This window comes from Sus scrofa, chromosome 2 (assembly GCF_054392235.1).
Source record: "Sus scrofa isolate SSC_HxYL_T2T_F1_AM1 chromosome 2, Sscrofa_HxYL_maternal_Yorkshire_Landrace_v2.0, whole genome shotgun sequence".
Taxonomy (NCBI): Eukaryota; Metazoa; Chordata; class Mammalia; order Artiodactyla; family Suidae; genus Sus; species Sus scrofa.
Genome location: NC_139384.1, coordinates 10108058 through 10128789, shown reverse-complemented (window position 1 = coordinate 10128789; position 20732 = coordinate 10108058). Strand labels below are relative to the sequence as shown.

Sequence of the window (20732 nt, the reverse complement as noted above, 5' to 3'; positions counted from 1 at the left end):
GGAACGTCCACCTGCTGCAGGTGCAATCAAATAAGTAATAAATAATGGCCTTAGAAAATTGCTGAAGGAAAGAGGATTGGAGGACCCTCCAATTCTAAAGTAGAATCATAGAGACGAGAACTGACAGTTTGTAGCACATCTTTCCCCTCGGATCATTTGCTGATTCTGGGTTTGAGCAAGAGGTTAAGTAAGAACCCAAGCATTACCCAGACAGAAGGTTGCAGCCAGGGACCAGAGGAGCCAGCCGAGCTTAGTGGTCTCATGACACTAGAGGAACAAAGCTAGGGACTGCAAGAGCCTTAAAAACACCACATTTTCTCCAAGATTTTTACCAAATTCTGAAGCTGTTTAGGGTCAGAGGCCATAAAAAGCAAAGCCTCAAACCTCTGAAAAGCAGAATCAAATTTTTGGCTGACCTACGGTGTTGATTAGAATTTTGGACCTACCAGGGGGAGGAGACTGAGCACACAGGGCTTTCACCAGCTGAGGAAGAACAACGTGAAACAGAATGAGGCTTCTCAAAACCACAGTGCAGCCTCAAACCAACAAACCAACAGAGTGGATTAAGGTGATTAGCCCCCATTCAGTCTGCATAGAAGAGGAGAAAGTGGGGGAAAAAATCTAGAAAAGCTGTACTTTTTTATACACAATTTCTGGATTTAGTAAGAATTACCAGCTAGTCAAGAGACAGGACCACCATATTAATTAAAACCAGAGTGAAAGAAAATAGAAACAGGTGAGCCAAATATCAGAGAAAGACAACAAAGGGTTTAAACTATGATTGATAATGCTCAAGAAATAGAAATATGGAAGAAATAGGTAAAATACTTGAACCTAACCTAGGGACTTCCCTTAATAAAGGCGGAGTAAGGGGGTTCCAGCTGTGGCGGAGTGGAAGCAAATCCAACTAGGAACCTTGAGGTTTCCGGTTCCATCCCTGGCCTCGCTCAGTGGGTTAAGGATCCGGCATTGTCGTGAGCTGTGGTGTAGGTCGCAGATGTGGCTTGGACCCTGAGTTGCTGTGGTTGTGGTGTAGGCCAGCCAGCAGCTGTAGCTCCAGTTCAGCCCCTAGCCTGGGAACCTCCATGTGCCTCGGGTGTGGCCCTAAAAGGAAGGAAAGAAAGAAGACTAAGAAAATCCGTTGCCAACAGTCCTGCACTGTAAGAAATATTAAAGGAATTATTTGGCTTGACGGGAATGGAAACTGATGGAAACTCAGATCCTCAGAAAGGAATGAAGCACAGCAGTAATGGAATCTGAGTAAATACATATAAAGACTTTTAAAATATTTTTCCTATTAATTTCCTCATAATACCTATGAATGTAGAATGCAAATTTTTTTTTTTCAAGTACACAGAGTATTGACCAGTATGTACCACAAGCTGGGCCATAAAACAGTTCTCTATATTTTAAAAGAATAAATACGGAGTTCCCGTCGTGGCGCAGTGGTTAACGAATCCGACTAGGAACCATGAGGTTACGGGTTCGATCCCTGCCCTTGCTCAGTGGGTTAACGATCCGGTGTTGCCGTGAGCTGTGGTGTAGGTTGCAGACGCGCCTCGGATCCCACGTTGCTGTGGCTCTGGCGTAGGCCGGTGGCTACAGCTCCGATTCAACCCCTAGCCTGGGAACCTCCATATGCCGCGGGAGCGGCCCAAGAAGTGGCAACAATAACAACAACAATAACAACAAAAAAGACAAAAGACAAAAAAAAATAAATAAATTAAAAAAAAAGAATAAATACATTAAAAGGGATAAAGAGTATGTTATTATTATTATTATTATTATTATTATTATTATTATTATTATTGCCTTTTTGCTATTTCTTGGGCCGCTCCTGCGGCATATGGAGGTTCCCAGGCTAGGGGTCGAATTGGAGCTGTAGCTGCCGGCCTACACCATAAGCCACAGCAACTCGGGATCTGAGCCATGCCTGTGAACTACACCACAGCTCACGGCAACGCCAGATCCTTAACCCCCTGAGCGAGACCAGGAATCGAACTCACAACCTCATGGGAATTCATTTCTGCTGCACTACAATGGGAACTCCGTGGAGTATGCTGTAACCTTAACAGGAGGGCCATGGTCACCAGCCTGGACGAGGTCTGCGAGGTTCCCAAGGGAGTGCCTGCGTCTGGCAAGTGGCTGGAGGAGAGCACCACCAGGCAGCCTACCTGTGCCCGCCAGCACAGTGCCCTTGCACCGCAGACAAACCTGGGCAGCACTGGTGGAGGGAAAGCAAACCAGAACTCACACGACCCGGGAAGCCACGCCCTCTCCTTCCTTCAGTATCCCTCTAGCGCCATCTACTGACGAAGTTGACCATTGTGCCCACCATAAGGGAGAAATGCTGAGTCCAATCCGTTATCCACCGCAGGCTTCTGAAGGTGAACATGAAACTAATGCCCATCGTTTTGGTTACTCGGCTTCCACGCACTATTCTACACATATCTGAACTTCCATGTCATATTCCTACCAACAACATACACCTGTCCTTAAAACTGATATTCTCGGAGTTCCCATCGTGGCTCAGTGGTTAACGAATCCAACTAGGCACCAGGAGGTTATAGGTTCGATCCCTGGCCTCGCTCAGTGGGTTAAGGATCCGGCATTGCCGTGAGCTGTGGTGTAGGTCGCAGATGCGGCTCGGATCCCATGTTGCTGTGGCTATGGCGTAGGCCAGTGGCTACAGCTCCGATTAGACCCCTAGCCTGGGAACCTCCATATGCCGCAGAAGCCGCCTAGAAAAGGCAAAAAGACAAAACAAAACCCTGATATTCTCACCCTTCCCCTGGATGAGAAGACATTCAGTCCCAACAGTCAGTGCCCATAGCTGACCATATTAATTATGCCACAAATTTTGTCATGGTCCCACTATATATGTTCTATTACCCAAAGATTAAATTATAAAGTTGATCTCCAACAAACAGTAAACTGAGAGGTGAAAGAGGGGAAATGGTCAGTATACACAAGTACATGCATACAAGGAGCAAAGAAACACACAGCAAAGCTTCCACAGCCCTCGTTTTTGTAGTTGGTCACTTTTGTAATTGGCAACAAGGTCATCATTGACGTCCGTATCTTCCTTCTTCCATTACCCGTTCCGTATTTCTCTTGCCCTCAGCTAGATCTGCTGCTGCTTCTCTGCGTTCATTACCTGGTAGAGTGACCCAAATCCTCATTCCTGAAGGATGAGTCTTGCTTTGGAGTGTGTGTGTGGCATGAATATTTTAATAAGTGCCCCAGGTAATCCTCTAGCTTCCAGATATAGTCCTCCCTGACTTCATTGAGCAACCCAATTTCCCCTTGAGGCTTAGGGTCAATCATTCCAGCCAGGATTGGACCCCTTGGCCTTTTTTTCCCCCCTTTGGTTTAGTGGCATAAGGAGCCCCAAATGGCCAGGTGGCAATCTCATTTTCTCATTTTCCAATTCAACAGTACCGTTGTTGTGTTCCCTTGTGAAACATTACTCACTAGGGAGCTAAGATCTCCAAATCAGCAGGATCAGATTTTTCAGGATAAGAGGCAGAAACCTTGTGGGTGGGTTATTAGATGTAATACTGAGAGGAGTCATTTCCACTCCCACCCCTTGATTCCTGGACCCACGTATGCTGGCCAGGGAGACAGCAGTACCATGTAGTGGTTGCCAATTCAAAAACCAACCTAATTCTGTAAATTAGAACCCCCCCCCAAAAAAAGGGAGCTCCCATTGCGGCTCAGCAGTGGGACCAACTAGTGTCCATGAAGATGTGGGTTTGATCCCTGGTCTTGCTCAGTGGGTTAAGGATCTGGCATTGCTGCAAGCTGTGCTGCAGGTCACAGATGCAGCTCAGATCCCACATTGCTGGGGCTGTGGTGTAGGCTGGCAGCTGCTGCTCCCATTAGACCCCTAGTCCGGGAACTTCCATACACCACAGGTGTGGCCCTAAAAAGAAAAAGAACCCTCATCCTTTCAGGGTGTTGTCTCCCAATTGTGCCATAACTGAGTCTTCAGTAAGCCAGTTTACTCTTCCATTAAACCACCTTCTTCCAAGTGATGAAGTATGTGTGGTAAGACCAGTTATTTCCACAGGCATAAGCCCATTGCCACATTTCCTTGGTTGTGAAGCAAGGATCTTGATCAGATGCAGTGTTGGACAGAATGCCATGAGGCGCTCATTGTGTTTCCGTTGGGACCCTGGAAACTTCACTTTTATGAAGTGAGCCAAGGCTGATGGGTGGGTATATGGAGGACTTGGGGTACTACTGCAGCCATAAAGCCTAGAGAATGTGGTGTCCACACCAGGAAAGCCCTCTGGGGTGCAGCCAGCTAAGCCTGATGGGCAGGGGGTACACGGGGGGTCAGGATGCTGTTGCAGGTGTGAGGCAGTGGGCAAGGTGATTGTCAGGCCTGAGTCGGGGCTGAAAGACCAGAGAGCCCTGCAGCCTCCTAGCTGGGGCCGACACCACCGGAGGTCCCCACACACACATGCACCTCTGACACACTGTGCAGCTGGAGCAAGAAGAATCAAAACACAGCATGCTGGAACCAGGAGGCAAAGCCCTTTTCTTCCCGCTATGTCCATCCAGTGCCCGCTACTGACTGAGCCTAACATCATGCTCACTGTGAGGGAGAAATGCTTACAGTCTAGTCCACGGACACAGAACAGGTACTCAAGTGGGAATCTGGGGCTGAGGAGCAATATGTTGATGGCTGCCACACTGGGGAACGACCGACTATTTAGAAGTTAAATAACACGCCTGTGGGACTTCACTGATGAATTCTGTCAACATTTAAAGAAGAAATAATATCAATTCTTTCTATCAACTCTTTCAGAAAATAGAAGAGAAGAAATACTTCTTAACTAAAATATCCTAATACCAAAATGGGCAAATACATCATGTGAAAGAAAACTATAGACCAATAGCCCTCATGAACATAGATATAAAAATTCATAAAATTTTAGCAAATTGAATCCAGCAATATAAAAAGTAGTATGCATCGCAACCAACTGAAGTTTAATCCTATGGATATAAGTGAAATTCACCAAAGCAAGAGAATAATGGGGAAAAATCACTTGATCATTAAATATCTATAGCTATGATAAAATTCAACACATGCATAATAAAAATTCTTTGCAAACTAAGAACAGAGCTGCTTCTACCTGGTAAAGGACATCCGCGAAATACCTACAATTAACACCGTGAGCAATAGTGGAAGACTTTGTCAGTGAACTCTTCTGAGGAAGAAATAAAACTATTTTACACAATCTCTCCTAGGTAACAGAACAAGATGAAACACACAAAACCAACTTAATCTTGATACCCGACTTGACAAGTTTCTCACAAGGAAGTAAAATCACAGATTAATATCTCATATAACATATGTTAAAAATCGGAACAAAATATTAGCAAATGAAATCTAGTGATCTATAAAAAGGGCAATACGTCTCTCGGGGGCCCTGTGACCCCTCCAAGTTTGATGATTTGCACGACGTGCAGGGTTCAGCAAACAATCCCACTCGTGGCTAAGATTTGTTCCAATGAAAGCATACGAAGCAAGTCAGCCAAGGGGAAAGTGCTTGGGGGTGAAGTTTAGAGGAAAGTGGGAGCAGAAATCCAGGTACTCTCTCCCAGGGGAATCTCACAGATCTGCTCAATTCCCATGACAACATTTGTGAAATGTCTGCCAGGCAAGCTCATTAAAGGAGCATTGTTTTTTCTTTTTAGGGCTGGGCCTGCAGCATGTGGAAGTTCCCAGGCAAGGAGTCAAATCGGAGCTACAGCTGAGGCCTACGCCACAGCCACAGCCACAGCCACAGCAATGCGGGATCTGAACCACATCTGCAACCTACATCACAGCTCATGGCAACACCGGATCCTTAACCCACTGAGCGAGGCTAGGGATTGAACTTGCATCCTCATGGAAACTAGTTGGGTTCTTAACCTGCTGAGCCACAATGGGAACTTGTACAGGAGCATTAAAAAAAATTTTTTTTGCTGCACCCATGGCATGTGGAAGTTCCTGGGCCAGGGATCAAACACATGCTACAGCAGCGACCCAAGCTGCTGCAGTGACAATGCCAGATTCTTAACCCACTGCACCACAAGATAACTCCAGGACAAGACCAATGTCCAAGGTTTTCTTTCACTGGGGACTGGCCACATAGGCACCCTCTGCTTAGGATGTACCAAAATTCCAAACTCCCAGAAGGAAGAAGACGTTCAGCATAAACCACATAGTTTGTACAAACAGTTTATTACTTTTTTTTTTTTTTTTTTTTTGTCTTTTGTCTTTTGTTGTTGTTGTTGTTGCTATTTCTTGGGCCGCTCCCGCGGCACATGGAGGTTCCCAGGCTAGGGGTTGAATTGGAGCTGTAGCCACCAGCCTACACCAGAGCCACAGCAACGTGGGATCCGAGCCGCGTCTGCAACCTACACCACAGCTCACGGCAACGCCGGATCGTTAACCCACTGAGCAAGGGCAGGGACCGAACCCGCAACCTCATGGTTCCTAGTTGGATTCGTTAACCACTGCGCCACGACGGGAACTCCTGTACAAACAGTTTAGGCACAGGAAACACATAGATTTGGATTGGCAGAAACCCTTCAGGAATCCAAGTTCCCAGACACCGGCCAAAGGCTGGCCTTGAGAGTAGGGCTTCCTAAGAGTATCAGTCTCAGGCCTACTATGTCAAATGTTTTCTGCACAATATCACGACCAAACCAAACTGGTTTCTTTCCAGGAAGGCAAGATTGGCTCTACCTTTGAAAATCAATGTAATTCATAACATTAGCAGGATAAAGGGAGGAAAGCATATGATCATCTCAACAGATACAGAGAAAGCATTCAATAAAATGTATCATAAACCTTTCAGCAAACTAGGAAAAAAGGAACTTTCTTAAAGTGATAAAGAGTATCTATCTACAGGGAGTTCCCGTCATGGCTTAGCAGAACAGAATCTGACTAGTATCCATGAGGATGGGGGTTTGATCCCTGGCCTTAGGATCCGGCATTGCCGTGAGCTGTGGCATAGGCCAGTGGCAACAGCTCCAACTCGACCCCTAGCCTGGGAACTTCCATATGCTGCGGGTGCAGCCCTAAAAAGACAAAAAGAAAAAAAAAAGCATCTACAAAAAAAAATCTATCATTTGCACATTGATTGTATAATTTCCCCTGACATGAGGAACAAGTCAAGAATATCCATTATCATCACTGCCATTCAACTGTATACCAGAGGTTCTGGACCGTACAATAAGGTAATAAAAAGAAACTGAAGATACTGGGATTGAAAAGGAAGAAGTAAAACTATATTTTCTGATGATGTGATTTTTATGTACATTAAAATCCAAAAGAGGAGTTCCCGTTGTGGCACAGCAGAAATGAATCCGACTAGTAACCGTGAGGTTGTGGGTTTGATCCCAGGCTCGCTCAGTGGGTTGGAGATCCGGTGTTGCTGTGAGCTGTGGTGTAAGTTGCAGTTGTGGCCAGGATCCTGCATTGCTGTGGCTGTGGCATAGGCCAGCAGCTGCAGCTCTGATTCACCCTTAGCCTGGGAATTTTCATGTCGGGGCTGTGGCCCCGAAAAGCAAAAAAAAAAAAAAAATTCCAAAAGAATCACAAAAGGCCATTAGAAATAGCTGATTTAGCAAGGGCGCTGGATGTTGGGAAAGGCAGTCTGCCTTGGGCCTTAGCATCCTGCATGTTGTTCTTGCTGAAAATTTCTAACTGAGAGGCATCACTGTCTTCTGACACCGAGCACTAAGCCAAGGCCAGCACAGTGTGACCTCAGTTTAATTGTTCCCTCCCCTAGATTGCAGTGTTGGTGCTGGCTTATTTGCTGCTTGATAAGAAAGGTTCTGAGCCCTTGGTCCTGGGCTCTTCGATGTGTCATAACCCATTGTGTGCACCACCATCTGAGCTTGAGGTGGGAGAGCGTGGGCCCCAGGCTGAACAACTGTGGCCAGTCTCCTGATGACATTTCAAGACACCTGCAGGAGCATTTAGGCCCTGGTTAGATAAGGTGACCACAATTTCCTCTCACCCTACTTGGGTTGAGAGGGACTTTCCAGTCTGACATATACAGAGAAGGTTCTCAATCTAGGGAAGGGGCCTAAGGAGAGAGGGGCTACCAGCCTGTATGTCCTGCCAACCTCCCAGAAAACTTCACACTAAAATCTATCTTGTATACAGATAGCCAACAAGCACCTGAAAAAATTCTCAACATCACTGATTATTAGAGAAATGCAAATCAAAACTACCATGAGGTACCACCTCACACCAGTCAGAATGGCCATCATTCATAAGTCGACAAACAGTAAATGCTGGAGGGGCTGTGGAGAAAAGGGAACCCTCCTGCACTGTTGGTGGGAATGTAAGCTGGTACAGACACTATGGAGAACAGTATGGAGGTACCTTAGAAAACTATACATAGAACTACCATATGAGCCAGCAGTCCCACTCTTGGGCAATTATCCAGACAAAACTTTCTTGGAAAAAGACATATACACCTGCATGTTCATTGCAGCACTATTCACAATAGGCAAGACATGGAAACCACCCAAATGTCCATTAACAGATGATTGGATTAGGAATATGTGGTATATATGCATAGTGGAATACTACTCAGCCACAAAAAAGAACGACATAATGCCATTTGCAGCAAGCAACATTGATAGAACTAGAGACTCTCATCCTGGGTGAAGTAAGTCAAAAAGAGAAAGACAAATACCATATGATATCACAAATGAACCCTTCCACTCATGGACTTGGAGAATAGATGTGTGGTTGCTGAGGGGGAGGGAGCGGGATGGATTGGGAACTTGGGGTTAATAGATGCAGACTATTGCCTTTGGAATGGACAAGCAATCATATCCTGCTGTGCAGCACTGGGAACTATGTCTAATCACTTATGATGGAGCATGATAATGTGAGAAAAAAGAATCTATACATGTATGTGTAACTGGGTCACCCTACTATACAGTAGAAAATTGACAGAAATTCACAGAACACTGTAAGCCAACTATAATGAAAAAAATAAAAAAAAAATATATATATATATATATATCAGCAAAAGATGCACATGCCACCAGGAAGGACCCTGAGTCAGTAGAAATATGGGCACAAACAAGATAGTTGGCTAGAGACAACACCCCACTCCTGACAACTTGGAGCACTGGCCCCCCATAAAAGCTATAGAAGCCACTCTTATTGTACACAGCTCTTTCTGTAAGCTCACCCCTGTGTGCTCTTTCACATGTACTGTGCTTTTTTTTAATTGGCCACACTTGTGGTGTGCATTGAACCTGAGCCACAGTAGTGACAGGCCAGGGATTGAACTTGAGCCACAGCAGTGACAACACTGTATCTTTAACCCACTGAGCTACCAGGGAATGCCACACATACTGTACTTTATTTTTGCTTTTTTAGGGCTACACCTGAGGCATATAAAAGTTCCCAGGCTAGGAGCTGAATCAGAGCCACAGCTGCCGACCTACGCCACAGCCACAGCAACTCAGGATCCAAGCCTTGTCTCTGACCTACACTGCAGCTCACGGTGATGCTGGATCTCCAACCCACTGAGCAAGGCTAGGAATGGAAGCACATCCTCATGGATAAAAGTCAAATTCGTTTCAGCTATGCCACAACAGGAACTCTCCATACTGTGCTTTTAATAAACTGCACCTGCTTCACGGTCTTGGTCACCTTGCTGAATTCTTCCCCCAAGGAAGATAAGAACCAAGGTCTCTCACTGCCGAACTCAAGCTCATTGTGTTACTCATAGGCCCTGGGTACCAGGGAACCAGGATGCCACAATGATGCTCCTGCTGTTTGTTATTTCAATCTTATTGCCTATTTTTAGCACCGATGGGAGCTACTCCTTGCTGTCTATGACAGGAGTCAGCAAAATTTTACTTAAAGGGCCAGATTGTAAATATTTAAGCCTGTGGGCCATATAGTCCTAACAAGTGATGCAACGACTCAGCCTGAAAGCATGAAAGCCTATTACATGAAAGCAGATGTATTTCATGGATGTGGCTGTGTCCCCCCCAAAAAAACTGGAAGAAACAGGTCTTCAGATAGGTGTTTTGGGGAGAAGACTTTATGAACCCAATCCTGGCATCTCCTCATATCTAGAAAAGCGCTAAAATCCTTCATGGTGATGCCTGCTCCTCATGACTAGCGGGAAACTTCACCAGAGGAGAGTAACTTTCTGCTAAATTGTACCACCCCTTTCACCAAAATCACATATATACTGGCATTGCCCCCACTTTTTTGGAGAATTTTTTTTTTCCAGAGCTATCTGAAATGCTGCCTCCCAGGCTATAGTCCTCACTTTGACGGCCCAAAAATTTAACTCATAATTCTCACATTGTGCATTTTTTAAAAGTCTACAAGTGTGACATCTGTTTCCTGTCCTACCCTTCCTGACAGTGGGCTAACCCCTATGTCACCCTGAGTCCATTCAAAACCCTTCTTCCTGTGATGGAACATGATGGAGGAAAATGTAAGAAAAAGAATGTATGTATATGTGTAACTGGATCACTTTACTGTACAGCAGAAATTGACAGAACATTGTATCAACTACAATAAACAAAATTTTAAAAAAGCAAAAAACAAACAACCCTTCTTCCTAGTCCCCTGCCCTGTGGGGTAACACATTTTTACTGCTCCAAATCATAATCAAGTTTCAAAGCCCAGTTTACAGGCCATGTCTTGGAAACATCTCCCAACCCCTACGGAGAGTACTTTGTCTTCTCAACTGCCACTGCATATTGGGGTCAAGTGCTGATTATATTTCATCTTTTGCTCTTATTTATGCTCCTTGAAAGGAGCCTCCAGTTCCGATTAACTTTGGTACCTTCTTCTTCTTCTTTTTAATTTTTTTTATTTTGTTTGTCTTTTTAGTTTTTAGGGCCGCAGCCGTGGCACATGGATGTTCCCAGGCTGGGGGTCGAATTGAAGCTGTAGCTGCCAGCCTATGCCACAGCAACCTGGGATCCTGGCCACGTCTGCAACCTACACCACAGTTAACCACAGCGCTGGATCCTTAACCCACTGAGCAAGGCCAAGGATCCAACCTGCATCCTCATAGATACCAGTCAGGTTCCTTTCCGCTGAGCCACAAGGGAAACTCCAACTTTGGTATCTTCTAACTCCCTGGTACATAAATCAGATGCATAGAAAAACCCTACCCCCGCATCCCCTTCCCCTCAGAAAAAGACTGTTTACACAAAGGATCCCCAAACTCCACGCCGCATTTGCAGCGCACTGTCGCGCACACTATTTCTCATTTTAAGACCCATGTTAGTAAAGAGAACCATGGGACCAGGGCCTATTTACCAACTCTGATCACATTACCACTACTGGCTGCTTCGAACAATTCCTGGTAAATTTGGGATGGGGGCGGGGCGAAAACTGCCCCCGCCCTCGGAGTCCTGCAGACGACCTCATCTGCTTTCTTCTTTTTTTTTTTTTTTTTTTGCTATTTCTTGGGCCACTCCCGCGGCATATGGAGGTTCCCAGGCTAGGGGCCGAATCGGAGCTGCAGCCACCAGCCTACGCCAGAGCCACAGCAACGCTGGATCGGAGCCGCGTCTGCAACCTACACCACAGCTCACGGCAACGCCGGATCCTTAACCCACTGAGCAAGGGCAGGGACCGAACCTGCAACCTCATGGTTCCTAGTCGGATTCGTTAACCACTGCGCCACGACGGGAACTCCCTCATCTGCTTTCTTATCAGTCCTCGGCCAAAACCCCAGCGAAGTCCGTTTGCGGCCCGCGCTCCTCCCGGCGCAGGCGTGGCCGTCACAAGACCGCCCCCGGCCCCAGGTAACCATCGAGTGCAGCAGGCGGATAGAAGGGCCCGAATCCAGGGCCGCTCCGTCCCTCGCTTCCGGCAACGCCTCGCTGCTCCAGGAGTGCTGTAGCCGCGTATGCAGTTTCCATGGGGACTGAAGATGGCGCCGCGAGGTGAGGTTCTGGAGGTGTGTGAGTTGCTGGTCCTGATCCCTTCAGTTTCCCCCCCCACCCCGCCCTCCTCTCCCAGCGTCGACCTGAACCCTCCATTCTCCTCACTTGTCCACAGCAGGGTTTAGCAGCCTCACCTACCCTGAGTGCCAGAAGGTCTCGAGATGTGGGTCTCAAATACCCCCAAATCCTTGGCTCAGCCTGTTCTAGGCCGGCTCAATAGGAATTTGCAGCGTGGCTTCACACTGGCCAGTGCTGTCTCTGGGTCCCAGTTTTCCTTCCTAAATAGCGACGAGGTTAGATCCCTGACTTTCACCCCCAAAGCCGAAGCGGTAGAGTTTGATGGCGATTCTGGAAAGGAGGAGATTGAAGGAAACACACACACACACTCACTCCTCATCAGCAAACAGAAGTGCCCCCAGGGACCCTTTCTGTCAGCTGAAACCCCTCCACAATCTGTACACACACGCGCGTGCACACACACACACACACACACACACACACACACACAGACACCCTTCTCATCAACAATCAGAAGTGCCGCCAGTGGCCCTTTCCACCAGCTGCGGCCTCCTGTTTCCTCCAAGTTAGACACAGAACCATTCAAATAACTGGGGTTGAGCTGCCTGCCCTCCAGCCCGTCTCTTTTCTCTGTGCTCCTATTTTCAGGTAAACGGTTGTCTTCCACCCCCCTGGAAATCCTCTTCTTTCTGAACGGGTGGTATTATGCTACCTATTTCCTGCTGGAACTCTTCATATTTCTGTATAAAGGTAAGGTCTGGGGTTTAACTACCCTTTCCCCAACATCCCTTCCCCACTTCAGCCCAGAGCCAGCTCCCACCCAAAGCCTTATTTTTTCATTCTTTTCTGCTCCCCTGCAGCTCTTCTTCACTGCAAGGTCTCTTCATCAGATGGCTTCCTTGAGAATGATTCAGTAGGAAGCCACTCAGCAAGAATTTCTTGAGTTTGGGAAATGGGGGCTTCTCCCTTCTGACTCTCCCCTGTCACCTCTCTTTGCTGAACTCCACTTTAAGCCCATTGGTGACCCTCAGAAGCTATTCAGCGCCTGTATATCCGTGTACATCTGATCTGATAACTGGAGAGTGGCGTCCCCACAGAATCTTTTTTTTTTTTTAAGGTTTTATTGAAGTATAGTGGATTGCAACTATAAATTGATTTGCAATGTTGCGATAATTTCTGCTGTACAACAGAGTGATTCATTTACACATATCCACATCTCCATTCCTTTCCAGATTCTTTTCCCATGTAGGTTATCACAGAATACTGAGTAGAGTTCCCTGTGCTATAAATAGCAGGTCCCCACTGACCACCCATCCATTCCATATGCAGTAGAGCCCCACAGACTCTTGGAGTTAGGAGTAAAAGCCCATAATTACGAGCCTGCCTCTAACAGACATAGCCGCACCATGAGTTAACGGATCCTGCCCGTATCTCAGTAAGTAGCTCATGGGAAGAGAACATGATAAGACTCATGTTCTCTTTATTCCCAAGTGAGTGGGAGACCTTGTGTGTGCTGTTCGACGTTGTTTGCAAACTCTGGCTTTTGTATCGCAGGTATCCTGCTACCATATCCAACAGCCAATCTGGTCCTGGATGTGGTGATGCTCTTCCTTTATCTTGGCATTGAAGCAATTCGACTGTTTTTTGGTGAGTGTTGTCCAGAGGCTATTTCCATTCCTTGCGAGATGAGCTGGTATCTGTAACTTGATGAACAAAGAAAAGCACCTAACCTTGGCTCACAATGAGAGAGTGGATCTGGTGGCATATCCCGTTACACCCTCTCTGAAGTTTCAGGCGGCTTCATACTTGGGGTCAAGACTTACCTGTCTATTGCTCTGTTGCGCCACAGGTGGGTGGCGGCATGAGATATTAGATCATTCCTTCCCGATTATCTAACTACAGGAGTGCCTGGTTCCTCTCACTCGTTTCTTGGGAGAAGAGATTTCGTTGTAACTCCATGTCCAGGGCAGTAGATCAGCAATAAGGTCCCCTCCGGTTCTCTGAAAAAGGATTTCTCTAGGACAAGTTTACATCCCCGGAGGTACAGAGCAATCCCTCATGAGTTACCTCATCCCTGAAAACGGTGTTAAAACATACACTGAGGGAAAAAAATAACTTCAACAAAAAGAGGTTCACATAAAGAACTAAGAAAAAGATAACCTCGTTTTAAAAATTAGCAAGGGAGGAGTTCCCTTTGTGGCTCAGCAGGTTAAGAACCCAACTAGTATCCATGAGGATACGGGCTCAATTCCCGGCCCCGCTCAGTGGGTTAAGGATCCAGTGTTGCCGTGAGCTGTGGTGTAGGTCGCAGACATGGCTCAGATCCTGTGTGGCTGTGGCTGTGGCTGGTAGGTGCAGCTTCTCCATTTCAGCCCCTAGCCTGGGGACCTCCATATGCCGTGGGTGTGGCCCTAAAAAAAAGGGCACTGGGAGTTTCTGTTGTGGCTCAATGGCAATGTGCCTGACTAGTATCCATGAGGTTGTGGGTTCGATCCCTGCTCTTGCTCAGTGGGTTAAGGATCTGGTGTTGCCGTGAGCTGTGGTGTGGGTCGCAGACGTGGCTCAGATCCCGCATTGCTATGGCTCTGGTGTAGGCCAGAGGCTACAGCTCCCTAGCTGCGAAACTCCATATGCAGCGGGATCGGCCCAAGAAATGGCAAAAAAAAAGAAGAATCACAAAGGACCAGTAAACATTATAAAATGCCCAAACTCACTAATAAAAAGCAAATTGGAAAAACAAGGTGACATTTTTACCCATCAGATTAAAAAGATTTCCAAATACCCAGAATTCAAATGCCTGTTTGAGGAACAAGTCTCTGTTCCTGCACTCATGTGGGTATTTATATCCCATTTATTTATGGGATATAAATATAAATAAGTGCAGCCTTTTGGCTAATAGTTTTTTTGTTTGTTTGTTTGTTTTTGCTTTTTTTTTAGGGCCACACCTGTGGAAGTTCCCATGTTAGGTGTCGAATCTGAACTGTAGCTGATGGCCTACACCACAGCCACAGCAACTCGGGATCCGAGTCACATCTGTGACCTACACCACAGCTCATGCCAGAACCTTAATCCACTGAGCGAGGACAGGGATCAAACCTGAATTCTCATGGATGCTAGTCGGGTTCATTACTGCTGAGCCACGATGGGAACTCCTAAAATTCATATTCTTAGACCTAACGATTTCACTTCTAAAACTGGTTGAGGGAGTTCCCTGGTAATGCAGCGGGTTAAGAATCTGGCGTTGTCACTGCTGTGGCTCAGGCTCAATTCCTGGCCTCAGAACCTCCACATGCTGCAGATATGGCCAAAACCAAACCAACAAACAAATAAAAACTGGTTGAAAAAACCAAACAGGAGTTCCCATCATGGCGCAGTGGAAGCGAATCCTACTAGGAACCATGAGGTTGCGGGTTTGATCCCTGGCCTCACTCAGTGGGTTAAGGATCTGGCGTTGCCGTGAGCTGTGGTGTAGGTCGAAGATGCGGCTCAGATCTGGTGTTGGTGTGGCTCTGGCGTAGGCCGGCGGCTACAGCTCCGATTTGACCCCTAGCCTGGGAACCTCCATATGCCGTGAGTGCGGCCTTAAAAAGCAAAAAAAAAAAAAAAAACCCAAAAAACCCAAAACAAACTAAAACAAAAACCCAAAACCATGAGAAATACCCTAAACATCTATCAATACAGGATTAAATAAATTGGGATACTGGCTCAATGAAATTGTTCATAGCTATTAAAAAAGAGTAAGGTAGTTATGTGTAGAAAGAGGGCTATGCGAAGTGGTTAAATAAGTTGCAAAATAGTATGCAGAGTATGATTCTATTTTTATAACAATAAATAGTAATATGTGGAGTTCCCATTGTGGCTCAGTGGTTAACGAATCGGACTAGCATCCATGAGGACACAGGTTCGATCCCTGGCCTCGCTCAGTGGGTAAAGGATCTGGCATTGCCGTGAGCTGTGGTGTAGGTTGCAGACGCAGCTTGCATCCTGTGTTGCTGTGGCTGTGGCATAGGCCAGCAGCTGCAGCTCCAATTCAGCCGCTAGCCTGTGAACCTCCATATGCCTCAGGTGCGACCCTTAAAAAAAAAAAAAAAGCAAAAAACAAAACAAAACAAATAGTGATATGTGACTATACACATACAAAAAGTCTGAATAGTATATGCATCATTCTGTAATAATTGCTATCTCTAGGAGGTGAGTCACAGGGTCTTTTAGTTTCTGTATTTTAAAAAACAATTTTCTGTATTAATTGAAAAGTTTTCAGTGATTATGTATTTTTGGTAATACATAAAAAAAATTTCTGGAGTTCCCATCGTGGCACGGCAGAAATGAATCTGACTAGGAACCATGAGGTTGCAGGTTCGATCCCTGGCCTCACTCAGTGGGTTAAGGATCTGGCATTGCTGTGAGCTGTGGTGTAGGTCGCAGATACGGCTCAGATCCCATGTTGCTTGGCTGTGGTGTAGGCCAGCAGCTGTAGCTCCGATTAGACTCCTAGCCTGGAAACCTCCATATGCTGCGGGTGCGGCCCTAAAAAGACAAAAAAAAAAAAAAAAAAAAAAAAAAAAAATCTGAGGAAGTTCCTTGTGGCACAGCAAGTTAAGGATCATGCATTGCTGCAGCTAGGGCACAGGCCACAACTGTGGCACAGGTTCAATCCCTGGCCTGAGAACTTCCGCTTGCCGTGGTCGTGGCCCTAAAAGTTTTTTTTCCTCAAAGATCCCATTGTCCCTTGACTGGGAGCCAGACTGGAAGCAGGACCTTCCAGTGAATGACCCCAATCCTGTAGCTGCTCCAGAGCCTCTAGTTTGAACACAGGGGGGCCCGCTTTATAAATCTGCACGTCAGCATTCAGAACCATTTCTCTCTGCTTGCCAGTCCATGCCATTCCACCCACCTTTCCTCCGAGGCCTAGGAAAGCAGGCCGCTTGGAGGTGACTCCATGGGCTGTGTCTGACAGGTACAAAGGGAAACCTCTGCCAACGACAGATGCCACTTGGTATTAGTGTGGCCTTGACCTTCCCATCTGCCGTGATGGCCACCTATTACCTGCTGCTGCAGACGTATGTGCTCCGCCTGGAAGCCGTCATGAACAGCATCTTGCTCTTCTTCTGTGGCTCAGAGCTGCTGCTTGAGGTGCTCACCTTGACGGCTTTCTCCAGGTACTGCTGCTGAGGGGCCAGCTCCTGTCCCCCGAGGGCTGGGTTCCCATCTCCGGGAGGGGTTCATTCTTCTTCCAAAACCCGAGGGGTCTAGAGGACTTTGACGGGGGAAAAGGGTGTCTGTAGGACTGCCTTTCCCAGCAGGGAGGTTACCCACTTAGGGAACTGGGAAGATATCCTCCTTGTTCTTTGGGGCCAAGAGGCTTGGAATACAGAACCGTTCAGGCCAGCTGCTCTTGTTCACTGGTCTTTTAACATTTTCTTTTTTTCTTTCTGCCATCAGTAGGGACAGGATTTGACGTGCAAAACTGTCAGCCAGCAGCCCTCACAGGCTGAGACCACACACACATCTGGTACTTGAGCCACACCAGTGAGGAATGCTGGGTCAAGTTGTCCTGGGAAAGGTGGCAGCTTTCCCTCAGCACAGACACTTGGGGAACAAACGGAGCCTAAGTCTGCTGGGCACCATCTTCTAAGCCAGGCCCATCAGCCCAGGCCTCTTGTGCACTCCCGTATAGGGAGGGGCGAGGCCGAGCCCCTCCTGGCCCTTCTCAGAACCAGTTCCCTTCTGACCTCCCGGTCTCCTCTTTGATCGTCGTGGCCAGAGCATCTTGTGCAGACTGTGTAGGCCTCTTAGGTGGGACGTGAGCCACACCCCCGTGTGTGCTGTGCCTCACATGTCCTGTAAACCATGGAGCGCCTCAGGAGGGCCTGCTCCCGGAGGGATGCAGAAGCCTCTCGTCCCATTTCTCAGAGACTGAGCTCCAGGACTTTTTAGTAGCTCATAGTGTTATTTTTCTACTCTCATCATGAAACAAACATTATTTTATAATAAATGTGTATTTTCTGTTGTGGGGCTTGTCGTCTTTTCCTTATGGCATCCGTCCCTAGAATCTCACCCGCTCCAAGAGAAGGTAGAGAGAGACTCTCCCAGCGGTTCATCCTCAGCGCTGCCTCGTGCTCCAGTGTGGACACACAGGCAGCGATGAGGGTGGCCTACTGGTTCTCTTCCCGCCGCTCCAGCGTCAGTTAATCCCGACGGCCCTGCCAGCGCCTGTATCCTGACTGCTTATATTCTTCACTTCTCCCTCAAAGCCAGCATCTTGTCTCCCCTTCCTCTTGTAGAAATTGTCGTCTTTCCAAGGTGAGGCGTGAGTAACTGGAAGAAGCATGTTCTAAACTTACCAATGTTTTCTGGTCATTTGTTTTAGGACTTCAAGTTAACGTAAAAACAACACATACTTTTGTTCTTCAAGCTGGAGAAATGTTTCCCTAAATGAGTGTATCATTCCCTTCTCCAAGTAACTAGCTTTAAAGCAGTTTCTCATCCTGCATAATCGTGGCTTTTTTTTTTTTTTTTAAAGCCCCAAGAAGCCACCTGGAATCATAACAGTATCCACTTTAGGAACCCTTGAGCCATATGGCCCCCCTGGTGTCAGATGAGTCCTAGAACATCTGCTCTTACTCAAAGTAAAAAGTAATTGAACTTTAAGCATTTCATGCTGGTTTTTAACTGCTTATTTCCTGTGAGCAGGCTCATCCTCATCTAGTGTAGGCCTCCACTGTCCAAAGCGCTAATGCCTCTTCTTGTTTCCTATGTCCTTGCCCACCCCGCCCCAAACTGCCTTTAGGGTCCGTCCAGATGGTAGTAGACAAGTCTCATCAAGTGTGAAACGGTAAAAAAGCCAGTAGGAACCTCCCTGACATTTCAATCACATATCCCACTAATACCTTGATTTTCTGAGTCACTGCTTTTTTGTCTAGCCCTGCTTTGAGGAAATCACTGGCATCAAACTGAGGAAATCATTCTTCATGGCTGTTTCATTTAGAGTTTCATGGCTTAAGGTGACCCTCCCAGCAACACCAAAAAATGAATGGAAGTTCAGTTGGAAGTTTAGAGACAACTGAACTTGTCTCTAAATTGTCTCTAAGTTGAAAGCTTATAATTCAAAAAGGCTCTAGAGATCAATTTAACCTAATCCCCCACTGGGCAAGTTTAGTGATGAGGAAGTAACACAGCCAAGCATCGCACAACTGGTTATGCACTGCTTGGAAACTTGTGTCTCAACCTGGATCAAGTAAATTGCACTCCTTAAGGGCACCACATGAGGATGAGAATGAATGGTTGAAATGGGATAGGATTAGAACAGGAAGTCCTCTCATTTTCTTCATGGTTATTTGGAAGCTTAGTGCATTGTGTTTCCTATGCACGGCTCAATAGATGTTCATCCTTCTTGATGCTTGTTGGAGCCAGCAGTGTGGATGCAGTTGGTCACAGCAGAGGAGAGCATCATTCAACAGACACAGAGTGTGGACGGCAGTCAGCGCAGCTAGTCTCTCAGGGTTAACGTGTCAGAGGCTGTACTCACTGCAGTGTCACGGGAAGCCACTATAGCCCATCCAGACCTGAAGGACTTACATTCTGGTACAGCGGAGAGGACAGAGCAAAGGAACAGGCCCTGGTCACAAGAGCTGGCAGAGGCCTGCTCAGGTATCCACACTCATACTCATACCTAACACTGTCAGGTGACTGCAGTGGCCTTCCCAGGGGCTGAAGTCTGGCTCATTTCAGGAAGCACTTAGGACGCAGACTCACATATCTGGCTCTAGTCCATGGCAGCAATTTAAAGGAGACAAATACTCATTCAGTGCTTGCAGAGTATATTTAATCCATGCAAGTCCTGTAAGGCAGAAAGTAGTCAACGTGGATGTTAATCAGGTCCAAGGGTATTAAGCTTAAACAGTGAACACTGGGATTTAAACCTAGAGGGGACCCAAAGGTCATGCCCTTTTCCCTTTCTATACCTCATGGTGGCCCCTAGAAAGTGAAGAATGTACTTGCTTCCCTAAACTAGCAGTCCTCACACTTGCGTTTACCTAAGTCATCTGGAGCATAAAAACTGGATTTCTAGACTTGAGAGACTGACGCAGCACAGGAAGGCCTTTTAGCAAGCACGGCACGTAACTGAGATGCAGGTGACGGTGGATGAACTCAATTTGAGAACACTGCTTTAAGTTTGGAGAAGCACTCCCGCTGTTTTTTTTCTTTCCTTCAAGTTTCACATGATCACAGCCCCTCAGGGAATTTCCCTTCTACTCGGGTTACTTGTTAACCCTACCAGTTACACATACATCATCCTCTCTCTGGTTCATCTTTCATCATGGGAACTCTTCTCCTGTTCCCCTGGCATTCTAAAAAGCCAGCTTTCTGGAATCCCAAGGATTACCCACAACACCCTGCTAAGCGTTCTAGTCTGTACTTCCCTTATACTTCGAGTTGTTTTTAAACATATTCACACTCGTTCTGATTCTGAACACATCCCCTTGTGGAAGGCAGAGCAGCTGTCATCTTACAGGGTATGCGGCTTGTCCATGGTTAGACAGACAGATGGGAGGAGGCACTAGCAAGCTTATCCCACGTGCAAGTCCAGCTGAGAACTCGGGGTTTCGTTCCCCTCCCGAAACCTACCTTGGCCCGTGCCCATGTCCCAGACACCTCAACAAATCTATTCAATGCAGAATCCATGAAATAGCTCACACCCCATTTATTATTTAAAAATATTTTGTTACAAAAGGAAAAAAATACAATGCAGTATAAAA

The 20732-nt window shown here is 46.7% G+C and overlaps 1 protein-coding gene and 2 long non-coding RNA genes across 3 annotated transcripts; 1 reads left to right on the top strand and 2 right to left on the bottom strand.

Moving 5' to 3' along the window:
* The first annotated feature begins 11899 nt into the window (after positions 1-11899).
* TMEM216 (transmembrane protein 216) lies at positions 11900-17984 on the top strand. The gene is given in 7 exon segments (XM_085010961.1): positions 11900-11955; positions 12622-12723; positions 13528-13620; positions 16931-17134; positions 17713-17769; positions 17772-17819; positions 17822-17984. Coding segments are annotated over 7 exon segments (630 nt in total). The 5' UTR covers positions 11900-11918; the 3' UTR covers positions 17911-17984.
* Positions 13075-16501, bottom strand: LOC146405083 (uncharacterized). The gene is made up of 2 exons (XR_014836928.1): positions 13797-16501; positions 13075-13676 (listed from the first exon to the last, which is right to left on the bottom strand). It is a non-coding gene; the product is annotated as an uncharacterized LOC146405083 (long non-coding RNA).
* LOC146405082 (uncharacterized) lies at positions 17390-19813 on the bottom strand. Its single transcript, XR_014836929.1, has 2 exons — positions 19646-19813; positions 17390-19554 (listed from the first exon to the last, which is right to left on the bottom strand). It is a non-coding gene; the product is annotated as an uncharacterized LOC146405082 (long non-coding RNA).
* Between the last annotated feature and the right edge of the window lie 919 nt (positions 19814-20732).